The 12,447-nt window shown below is 38.5% G+C and overlaps 1 protein-coding gene across 1 annotated transcript in view; it reads right to left on the bottom strand.

The window, feature by feature from the left end:
• Positions 1 to 12,447, bottom strand: part of RGS22 (regulator of G protein signaling 22) — a gene marked incomplete at its 5' end in the record, with an annotated part of 69,506 nt that overhangs the window by 6,730 nt on the left and 50,329 nt on the right. The window contains 5 exon segments of the mRNA XM_065751806.1: positions 5,938 to 6,048; positions 6,752 to 6,854; positions 7,906 to 7,970; positions 7,973 to 8,000; positions 11,625 to 11,786. Of these exon segments, the coding sequence (XP_065607878.1) occupies positions 5,938 to 6,048; positions 6,752 to 6,854; positions 7,906 to 7,970; positions 7,973 to 8,000; positions 11,625 to 11,786 (469 nt within the window).

Genomic DNA, 12,447 nt, shown 5'->3' with positions numbered 1-12,447 from the left:
AATTAACATGTGGAATAAGCAGTGCTGTTGTCAACACTTTCACATATGTTACTATGAAACTTAAGTATATTTATTTAGTTGGAGAAATAGAGGGAAATCCAAGTAAATGCAGCCTGCACTTGAGATGTGAGCTAGCTTGGCTGAATGAGTATTAAAGATGAGAGAATCTCATCAATTTCCCTGACTATCCTTAACATATTATGACAGCTTAATGGCTCCTGCATAATTCCAATCTGCCTTAGCACTCTGATAAATTATTATTTGGTGGAGAAGTATCCATTGTGGCTGCTGTGTAAGTACTTGATTAAATCACTGGTAGAAACCAAAATGTGTGGGTTCATTAGGAGGTAGATAGAAAGTGTAGATATCCATGTTTTCTAATAGTCCAATGTGCAGGACTGATAGAACCTTGTTTGAAGACCACATAATAAAAGGAAAAATGAATGAATAAATAAAAACTATATAGCAATACCATGTGGCTTCTGATTTGGGAACTGCGATTTAGCCTATTAGACATGGATCTGTTCCAAAAGTACACATTCAAACAATCATGCATGAAGGACTGAGAAACACAGATGTGAATTATAACTCTGAAATCCTGGGAATATTCTAAATCAGGCCATTAAAGGTAGGCTTGAACTGTGAGTACAGATCCAGATCTAAATTTTTTGTTCAAACCTGTCTTTCCCTGTCATTTTTACAACAGCTACTGAATGTATTTAAGCCAGCAACGTTCCATAAGCTTACAAAAGAAATGTACAGCCCCACCTTAGCTGTATTCAGGCGTGATTTGCAACTAAAAGCATTTCTATGAGAAGGCAGAAACAAAAATCATCACTTGAATGCAGTGGGTCAGTTTAAGGAGGTCAAATTCAAGAGGTATTGCTGCAGCTATGTTAGCACTATGCACAGTGATTGTTTGGCCTAGTATTTAACATTAGAAACATCAATAACAAAGTTTATATTTTCTAAATTTGGGTCAGAACTGCGACGCACCTGATCCGTTTTCAATCATTTTTACATATGCATACAAAAAAAGAGCTCAAGTTATGACATAAGTACTAGAAGGCTGAGGCTGGCTGTCTCACAGTGTGCAACTGATAGCAAACAGATAGAAAATGTCCCCAGGGCTATAATATTGTATGAGACTAAAGGCACAAATGGAGCTCAGTGTCTAAGACTGCTCCCATTAATAGAAGCCCAAGAAACAGTCACAAAAAAGAAAAGATGATGAGGGCTGTGGAGGCACTGGCACAGCAGCATTGTACAGACACAAATGAGAAAGCATTCTGCTCCTTTCTGAATGCTCTGGTGACCACCACTGCTGCCACACTTGAAAGGTATGGTAACTATGCACGTCAGTAACATCATCCAGCACTATATGTCTTCAGGAATTCATCTCATAGTCTGATGCTTTGTGTCATGCTGTATAAGGACAGAAGTCAAAACAGAACGTATCGAGGCCCTTAAGCGAGTAGTCGCAACTTACACTGATATCAGAAGTATTTCAGTGATCGGTTTCAAGACTGCACCCTTTATGCTAAGCTGTGTCTGGCATGCAAAGATTGTAAAATATTTTAATAAACATGCCAGGTTGGATGAGAGAGAAGTGAAATACACAGTAATAGCATCTAAGTGTAAATATTTATGAATCCAAACGATGGTTTAAAAAATTGCAAAATAGTTCCAATATGCTGCATTTCTTGGGAGTAAACAACAAAAGTCTGATTAGACTCTGTATTTTATTAGGTTCTGTATTTTGAACTCCACTAAAGCATAAAACCGAAACCATCTAGAAAAATTTCTACATTTGCAGGTTTCAAAAAATACAGCTGTTTTTATTGTCTGTTCCGTGCAGAACTGTCGTTCTCCTACAGTGCTGTAGATTTCTAAAATACCATAGTATACACAGTTAAACTAAATAAGGACATAGCATTTTTATTTTTCTAAAGGGAGAGGTGCTAAATTTACTGAGTAAAGCTTTTCTAGACCTTTAAAACTGCTGAGCTCCCTTTGGCGGTGGATCAGCAGCCTGACAGGGAGTGTGTTTCAAGAACAAAACCAAAAGGCAATAGCTGTGCAAGCAAGCTTTCTGATGTGACATGGAGTGATTCTTTAAACCAAAACCATTTAGATTGTCCCTATACCTGGTCGCTTCCCCAACTCTGCGCTGCGAGCTCGTTACTTGACTACTGGAGAATATCCTAAAAGCACCATTCTGTTTCAGATGTACCACTAAATAACATTAATGGGGTATCTGCCTTCTTGTGAGATTAGATTTGGTAATGCAGAAATGAAGGAGTCCTTCTCTCTTGGTATTTCCCTGCTCATCATTTTTTCTTTAAAAATAAAAAGGGCATCACTATATGCCATATATTTCTAGCATTACTAACATGTGATCATCCTCAGTTGCATGCTGAAGAAATGATCTATAAATGTATACACACACGTACGTGTGCATATTTATTTCAGTTAACATGGAGACAGCTTCAAACTTGGATTGGGGGCTACCATTTGCTTGCAGAACTTTGAACTTCTGCTCACTCACTGAAGCACATTAAGTACACAATGTGTTTTTGATTTTGTTGGCTTTTAAGTGATAGATGTGTACGGAATTAAGCATAGTAATTGTCTGGGACAGCAGTTTGTGCAGGGGGTTCTGGTAAATTTTCATTTACAATTCTGTGAGGTGGAAACATACAAGGAGTTATGCATTCTGTGACAAATAGCCAGATGATATTTTTAATTTTATAAGTAATCTGAGTCAAGTAAAATCTCCCAGCATTTTCTAAATGTTATTTAACTGCCTCAAAATGCCGTGAAGGCAAGGCTGCAACAAAACAGAAACTGACTGCCATGCTCCAGCATTTGGTTGCATGTCCTCTACTGACCACAGCAGCAGAAGGTGTCTGCTCACATGTTTTTCAGACTGACATACATCACTGCCTTTGTGGCATTTCATGATGATTCCTTGCCTTTCACATTAATGAGTGGTAGCCCACACAGCACCACATGTGCTGTGCTCACTGCAAGATGCTGCATTCCACTCTCCTCAGATGCACTGAGCGTTCAAGTTCAGTGCATCTGTGAAATCTGGGAGAACTTGAAAAACAGGAATAGGAATTTTACATTTTACTCCCTTCCTGTAGCTTCCACCCAATGTGTCTTTCTCAGGTTTGCTCCTATCACATGAGCAAACAACACAAACACAGAAGGAACAGAGATAAGCATGAAGCAGACTCTGTTTCTGAATTGTGGAGAAGTAGGAACTGAATTGACGATCTCCCTTATTCCTTCTTTGAGGCTGTGTGGGCAGGGAAGCTACAGCCATAAAAGTGCCCATGGTCCTTCCTTGCCAGCCGCTCTAAAGAAACTTCTGATGGAAATCCCTTACAGTACCAGGTCACTGCGCTTGAAGAGTGAAAAAGAATTAAGGTGGACTTAAACTGTGACTCCACACTGTAGAGGAAAGCACTCATAAGTTGTCCTTAGCAGGATGATCTAAGAGCTCCAAGAAGTCCCTTGATTTCTGACAACACACAGAAGTTCCTTCTTGTCCAAGAGGCTGGGAAGGGGAGCAGAAGACAATCCCCTCCCTAACTGGAGGCAACTGTTGGCAACAGCAAGCTGAAGCTCACTGATCTTTTTCTTACATGCATTAGACACATGTAGAAAAGACTAGACCCAATGGTTTTGTGGCTGACGAAGGATGTTCAAAGTGGTCTCGACAGTCCTGTCCCTGCCTGGCAGTGAATTCTGCCTCTGTCTTTCTGTAACTCTTCAACATCAACTCTTCCCCAGCGTTTTTATAGTTCTTAAAGATTTAAAAGAAGTTAAAATTAAGGGAGAACTACTGAAGAGCTATGAATTTCGGAAATCTTCCAGTGTATAGTGCCATGGGAGTAATGACATTTTATAAAAGTTATCAGTCAGATCAGCATCCTGATGTGCCTTCATGTGGACGAGGAGTCTGAAATGAGGCTGAAGTGTACTTTGGACTGGGAATCAGACTGGACCGTGAGCAAAATACAACATGGTTTGATTTTAGGATAGTTCAGACATCTCATGGATTACTCTTGATGAACACAAGTCGTATGAATTGCAGTTCTGAGATAATAGCGTGCTGAGACACACTGCTTCAGAGATGTCAATTAATGCAGTTTTTTATTTTTTCAGTAGATTAGGCACTGAAAAACTTGGCTTGATTTTAAGATCTTCAGTACCACGACTACATCATTGTTTTTACTGTGCATACTTCATGGAATCTTATTGATCTGAGCCTCAAGGTGTAGTATTAAACAAATAAATGACACAAGAGTCAGCATCACAATCATGTTGATTAGGAATACAGTGAAAGGTGTTTCTTTTCTAGCCATGACTACCCTCATAGTTCTTAATAATATTCCAAGTTGTTCTCTGCTCCAGAAGTAAGTACAAACCTTGCACACATTAGTTTTGTATCTCTTGCCCGCCCGTGGTGAATGTCTCTGCATTTCCTTCCTCAGGGGGATTTCAATCTGCCTGCAAAAGGTATCAAAGTGTGATTGCTGTGTGGCAGCCAGTTGAAGTAGTCAGAACAATTATTCAACAAATGCATCAAAAATTGTTAGAAAGTGTCTGAAAAACAACGTGTGGTGGGTTGGACCTGGCTAGCAGCCAATCTCTCATCCAGCTGCCCACTTACTCTGCACAACGGGGCAAGAAAATAGGAAGAACAAAACAGAGAAATTTTGTGGTTCAATATCAAGACAAGGAGACTCCTAATCATTTACTGTTGCAGTCAAATTAGACTTGAAGCAGGAAAATTAATTTATTGGCATTGAGAATAAATAATTAGTGATTTGGATAGTGGGAAATAAAAAGAAGAAGAAAGAAACATTTCTGTATTTAGGGAAAATACTTTTCCTCCTTTTTTCCCAAGCTCTAGTACTCCAATCTCTTTTCTTCCCATGCTTGGTACCATTACAGGTCCCACATAGCCCCATGAGGCAATGGGCAGTGCAAGGGGGAAGTTGTGGTATGTAAATGGCAGTTTCAGCCATCAGATGGGAGGTTTCAGCTACAGAGCAGAACCAAAGCCCCTGCACAAGGACTCCTATGTTGGCATAACTTCATTTGGAGCAGAACTACAGTGCAAAAATGCATGGAAGCATGAAGCATAGTAATATCTGCAGATGTACGTAAGGTCCAGTGCAACCGGATGAGTTTCACCTGCAGCTAGAGGAGGTGATGAGAGGACAGAAAGAGTGTATTAGGAAAGAAAGGAAAAAGGAATGATCCAGCTTTCTTTCCAAAGCCACATGCAGAAAGTGCTGCTACAGGAAAACCATATTCAGCACTGGAAATTTTAGGAAAATGAGCGAAAGAGAAGAGCAATTTCTAGGTCGAATGGAAGAAATAAGCTGGACACCAATTTGCTTAAAATTGAAGTATAGAAACAGAGAAAAGTGGGACAGAGGAGGAAGGGGAGTAACAGAATCAAGATCTATTATTTTTTTAAGTCTATCTCTCTAATTTTAGAGAAGGCTTAAAAAACTCTCCAGATCTTTTTCTAACAGATCTCTTTGCTATCCTACTTCTTTTTCCCATTCTAATGTTTAATATTCTTCAGCAGAGATGATCTATTGCTGGTTCGGTGTCAGATCTTTGCCTGACTGCATCATCTCTTGTTCCTATTTAAAGTATTCTAACTGGAAAGCTTAGATAACCACACTTCATAGATTCACCATTCTGAAGAAAAAAACTGCCTAACATTATGATCACTTACTATGGTTGGAGTAAAAATAATTCTGCCTTCACACTGAGAATGTACAGCTTCAGATTTCAGTTAAACAAGATTTGGAGTGGAATAGCTTACTTCTAATGAGCACAGAACAGGAAAACTAGCTTTTAAGAATCCAGATTTCAAAGCACATTTATTAACTGTCTGGTACTCACTTCCTTTTTCTTTGGGAAGATTTGAGTGTCTCTCCAAAGTCACACTATTTTTTGGAGAAATGGTGGAATTTTCAGAATTTCCAGGCTTTGGGAAGGACATAGATGAGGTACCTGTACATAAAAAAAATTAAAATGATATGAAATTGAATGTTTTAATATCACTGAGCTGTTTCTAGCCTTGATGCTAAGTGGAGCTATTTAAAGAACAAACAGGACAAGGTAATGTCTCATACAAACCTTGAAACTATACTGACAAACTGGTGAAAAAAAATGTTTGATCTCCATTGTGTATAGGGAAGCCAGGAACGTGAACATTATGTAACTCAAACAGTACTGCCATGTCACAGTGCAGAATGAAGAAGTAGCCAATATTCTCCTCTGCATATGGCCTGTGCAGTAGAGGCAGTGCTGGTACCACCCAACTTTTTCTTTCTCTTCTGTAGAAAACCTATCACTCAAAATGTAGTGCAGAAAGCAAATGTATAGGAGAGGTATATACACCAAAGAAGAGCAAACAAAGCCCATATCCTGAGAGAATTTCAGCTAAATACATCCTCCAACTACAGAATCACAGAACTGTAGGGGTTGGAAGGGACCTCCAGAGATCATCGAGTCCAGCCCACTGCCAAAGCAGCTCCCTAGCCCAGGTTGCACAGGTAGGCAGCCAGGTGTGTGAATATCTCCAGAGAAGGAGACTTCACAACCTCCCTGGGCAGCCTGTGCTCTGTCAGCCTCACTGTGAAGAAGTTAATTCACATATTGGAGTGGAACTTCCTGTGCTCCAGTTTATGGCCATTTCCCCTTGCATTACAACCTGTGAATACTGATGATGGATTTTTCTCCAGATCTTCTTGCATTTTAAGGAGTACTCTCTCCTGTTCCAAGGCTTCTATGTACTTGGAATAGGACCAGGAAGCCTGAAAGAAGGATTAAAAAAATCAGCATCCTGACCACATCACTGGTAGTTCATGGTCCATTTCAACAATGAGATAAAGAAGTTGTTTATGTTATGTCCCATTTGTTGAATAATCTCAGTTATTGAAAAGAGAACTTCTATCATTACAGTACTGGAATCACGTGAAAAATAATATCACTACAAATGAGCAAATTTCAAAACAGCATGAAATGCAATTTAACCAACTCTGACTTTCTTCTGCAGAAACTAAATACAGCAGACTTTTCTACCTTCAAAGCTGCAGCATTTAGTGCTTTTGAGGACTTCATTTTGTATCCTTGACACATCCTTCTGATGTGCTATATCTTAAATCACATCTCAAAACTCATTAGCCTCACCATTCTTTATGCCTGCCCTGTCCAGCAGAATGATGTTACCACTAGGAAAGAATTGTGCAGAGATGCTTTTCATGAACAAATATTGCTTTTAACAATGAAATAAACACAGTTCAGCTTCCACACAAACTTCAGATCACTCTCTAAATCAGAATGGGAACAATACTGTTATTTCCATACAGCATGAGAAGTTCGGGGCCCATCTGTCAATTTGTGTCTTGGTAAGAACTAGCACAGATTCCCCATAATATTATGTCAATGTCAATGCATCTATGAACCATCACTTCATATGTCCAAGCTGGAGTGCATATTCTTCTCATTTCTGCAATAAAATGACTGCTACCTTTTCACTACAGTGAACAAGTACTATATGGCTATTTTCTGTCTCATTTTTTTGTATAAATATCTAGATTTCTTAAATGAGTTCATCTTCATATTTTCATGCATAAGTAGAAAAGGACTCAAGCCTAAACCAAATTTTTTAAAGCTATGGATTTGCCAAATAATGAAAAAAAAAAAGGAAAAAAAAAGGAGGGAGGGAGGAAGGATTATAATTGCAAACATAATGGTAAAAGAATGAACAATTATTGAAGAACCACGTGATAATATTCCAAACCAAATCCACCTTCTCATTCTCCCAAGATCATTTAATTTATCTTATATGATGATATCTCTAACAAAAGGTTTATTATCCACCTGCCACCCATATCCATCCAAAAATGATGGTCTTCTCTCCACATCAGTCCCAGAGCACTGCTCGCCACTTCTTTACCCTGACAATAATAAGAACTCCCAATTAGACCTAAAGCTACTGTGCTAAAGTAAAAAGCAAATCTGAGGGAGCAAAATTTGTCATTCAAAATATGACAGTATTATGAGCAGTATAATAAGCTCAGTTTTATAATTCATCACTTTGGACATACTGAAAGATATCAAGAGATAAAGTTTTTGTAATAATTTTCTTTCTCCTAATTAAAGTTTCCTGACTTCTATATTGCTGCAGACTGTCTTCATTTCAGATTTAATACCTTTCTCAAGATTGAGCTATTACTAAACAAGAGGGAGCACCTGCAACAGAACTTACTTTAAGGGCAGCTAGACCATTGTGATACCCTAATTTTGCCTGAGGTATAAGTGGAGAACATGGAACTTCCCATGATTAATTCTGCCTTGCCCCAGAAGCTGTGAATGAATGACAGTAATCATGCTAGGAAGGCACAATCTTGTCTGAAACACAGTGAAGGACAAGGCATTGTAACCCTTGGCAATCTGCTCAAGTGAACTAGTATTTGTCACTTCAGTGTTGTTTTAGTCTTTTATTAAGGCTGCACTTTTGCATGTTCTGTCTGATCCCAAAACTCTTTAGGGACATTAATCAATGTTCATATTTAATCTCACATAATTAACCCCACAACATCTCCATGAGGCAAGTCATGTAACTCTCCTTTGTGCAAAAAAAGAGGTCAAATGATTTTCCAAAGTCACTCAGGAAGTCCCCAGAAGGTCTGGAAAAGGACCAAAATCTTACTTCCTTGCTCCCAAGATGCCTGCTCCTTCCTCAGCATCCCCACTGTCCAAGGGCCCTTTCATCTACAGTGCCCAGGCAGCATGGCACTCATCTTCTTTCTGCAGGCAGGCTCACTGTCATCTGTAGGACTCTCAGTTGTTGGAACAGGGAGGCCAAAGCCAGTACAGAATACTGTGTATAGTAATATACTACCATTTATATTTGCCATGTTTCTAAATGTAAATGGCCAATTAAATGAGTTCTTTAGTAATGCCTTCCATAATAAATCAGTGTTACAGCAATGTAATAGCCCATGATGTTACACCACTTACCACCAAATGAATTTACTACTAAAATGCTTTAAAAGAGATAGGAGTAGACATGGCAAAGGAAAATGAACGTAAATGTTTTTAACCTTCCTCTGTTAAAGGCAGAGAACTTACAGTGTAAGTTCCTACTATTTAGTATACTTGACGTCTAAAATTTTAAAAATCTGTTTTGAAGGTAAAGGGCAATTGTGCATGCAATGAATTACAAATACTGGCACCAAAGCGGTCTGCAAAAAGTGACTAATTATATTTTTTGAGTATGTGGCATGTGGAGTTAACAGAGGAACAAATCCACAGAAGGGCCAAAGATGAGCCCATATAGCTGTGACACATTAAGTGCAAATATGTGAAAAGGGAGATGCAAACCATACTCTCCCAAGGCAGTATTGTTTAAAGCAACTATTTCAGCTCTACTCTGAAGCAATCACACTGTGCCAAGTATTGCAGCTTACTTTGCACCATACCTACTCACTCCTGCCTACCAGACACAAACTGAAAGAGGTCTCTGTGCTGTACAGTGCTTGGTTTCCCTAATTGTCAGCCACGGCCCTGCACTGACACCACAGCCTGGAGGCCTTCAGCAACACCTGGCTTATAAATACCAAGTCAGAACCCACAAAAAAATACTGAGATAGTCGAATAATACTCATGCATCATCACTCAGTGAAAACCACCTTGTCTGCCTGTTTTTCCTTTACATGGCATAAAGATCCAGCTGCCTTATCTGGTCAGTTCAGACAGTGGGGCAACCCACAACAAATCAGCCACCTCAGCAACAAGTTTTCGAGAAAGGAGAACGTAAAATTCCTCCACCAGGATGACAGTTGTTCAGTTTGTCATTTAAAAAAAAATAGCAAATTATATCTGTGGGGGGGAAATGCTATTAGAAAACATATAATTTCTAAAGACTGCCAAAGGCTACATCTCCTTCCACGTGAGTCTGGTGAGGAGGAACAGGAGCTGGACTTCGCAGGAGGTAGAAAAGGTTTCTGTCCTGAACTTGGTTGAGTGGCTTTAGGAGCTTCCTGCCCTGCTGTGCCAGGGATACGGGATCAACCACCCAAACAGTGACGCTGTCACTGAGGGAATAGAAATCTCACAAAAGAGAACATGGAATAGCAAACTCTTTAAAAATATAGGAGGAAAGGAGAAAAAAAAAGGAGAAAAGACCTCTACTCTTTCAAGAGAAAGTAACTAGCTTAGTGATTTTTTAATATTTTTTTTTTCTGTGAAAAGAATAGTCTGTAAACTGTTTACTGAGCTGCATTCCCTGCCCCTGTCAGTTTCTAAAGTTTCTTACCCTTTTTACCAGCTTACAGGAGTAATTCACCTTTCCCATTTGCTCCCCATAAAAGCTATAGGTTTTTACCCTCCTGGCCAAGATTTGCTCTTTACTTCCTTGATCTTAATCAGAAATCTTACAGACAGGCAACAAACAGATGGAAAAAATAAGTCTGTGAAAACACAGAAGTATATTACTTTGAAATATTGCATTCTTGCACTGTAAGTATTGCCAATGGCCTTGCTATACATATCTGCATGGAGGCAGCATGCCTTGGAGAAAGCAACATAAATTCTTGAATTTTAGGCTTTACTTGACATTGCTGCGTTGCTTTGAGTAACGTTTCCCCAGCTCTCATTTTTCATGCGTCTAAAAAGAACATAACAATGCGTACCTGTTCTTACAGGACTATAAGACTGTCTGTCCAAGGATATACATGGATCTCACTGTGAGTAAATTCTCAACATATGTATACGTGGAATTTAAAATATGTAAAGGTCTTTCAATGCTACTTATGACAGTTTGTAAGTCCAATCATTTCTCTACCCTTGAAATAAAGTTCTCTCCTCCAAGCTGACCAAACAATTATATTTTGTAAAAAATAAGCTGCTGCAAAGCCTACAATCAATAGCAAAAATATATGTAATAATAATAATAAAATTCAAAGGAAAACAAATTCACAAGTGATATTACTGTAGGGATCACAGTTCTATTAATACACTGACACTGGAAACTCATTGTGTACAGCCTCACAACTTCACTGTCAAAGCTGAGAAATAAAAAAATACAAAAAGTGCACAAGCAACTAGTACGTAAGTATTTTAAATAATAACATGCAGACTTTTCAAACACTGTTTCTCAACAATGAATATGAAATGTTGTTGTTTAATCACTTGTTTTTTTTCAGTAGTGACCCAGCAGGATTTTAAGTTCTAAAACAGGACAGTGCGCAGGTCTGCAGTTAGCCATCGTACACATGGATGTTTTTTAAAGTCAGCCCTCTTTTCTACTCTTCTCTTGGCACAAAAGATCGCTCAAATACATTTTCTCCCCTACTTAATAGAAGTAGTATTTCACTGACTCATCTGCTTCAAGTTAAACATACGTATATACATGCATTGGCAGGATTGGGAACTAACCATCCTAAGACTATATCGCATGTAAAGCTTGAATTCTAACAAAAAGAGTTCAGTAGCTTTGGTTTGGGCTGAGAAAAGGATATTTGTATTCCTATCCGTTTGCCCTTGAAACAGTTTTTATTCAGTTCGTCAGCTCTCACCTGAAACTTTGTGAGCCTTTCCTCTGATGTTTTCCCTTCCTTTGTCTGCATCCGTTTTCCTTTTTTTCTCTCCAAAGCAAGTAAAATTTTGTCACTGGACAAACGGCTTCGAAACGCACAAAATTTTGGCCAAAATTTGAACAGCAGAGCAAAAATAGTCATCTGTGCAGAAAAAAAGAAAGTCAACCTCATCTGTGTTAGGAAGTCAGAGTTTCCTGTAAAATAAAATGTATTTTACCATGAGAATGAAATAACTATTTCTTTTTGAATATACAGCCTTGTTCCTCCTACGTACTATGTCCTGACATTTCAGCCCAGCTTTGCTCAGCACATGCTTTTCATCAGTGTGTTTATTACTGGTGAGAAATCTTCCTAAAACACAGTTAAAAGGCACTTTCTTTTTTTTATATTTCCCTAAACAATTGTTTGCATTAATGAAAACATCCATCATTTTTTTACAAGTATTCTTGATAAAATATACACCAGTAGAATTTCTTTTGCACCACTGTACTGCTCAAGTATTTCAAATATTCAGTTCATTAGGGAGAGAGGTTTTTTCCTCCTTAAGAGAAAGGAAATACTTTTTTTGCCTCTGGAAAGACTCTTAAACCACATTACAGATCTATGAGCAAATCTTGGATAATTTTTAAATGATATAATCTCTCACAGGGTCTTTTTTGAACTAGAATAAGAAAAACAATTTTTACAAAGCAAACAGAGGGGCTCAGCAAATTCCGTTGCTGCACGTACTAAGGCTCACTTTTTTCATTTTATTTAGATATTTCATTCTCATTCAAAAAGTTGGCTTCTAAGGAGTCAAACT

This window comes from Cyrtonyx montezumae, unplaced genomic scaffold, assembly GCF_038088225.1.
Source record: "Cyrtonyx montezumae isolate F1298 unplaced genomic scaffold, pur_monq_1.0 scaffold_8, whole genome shotgun sequence".
Taxonomy (NCBI): domain Eukaryota; kingdom Metazoa; phylum Chordata; class Aves; order Galliformes; family Odontophoridae; genus Cyrtonyx; species Cyrtonyx montezumae.
This window is presented reverse-complemented; position numbering and strand designations above follow the sequence as displayed.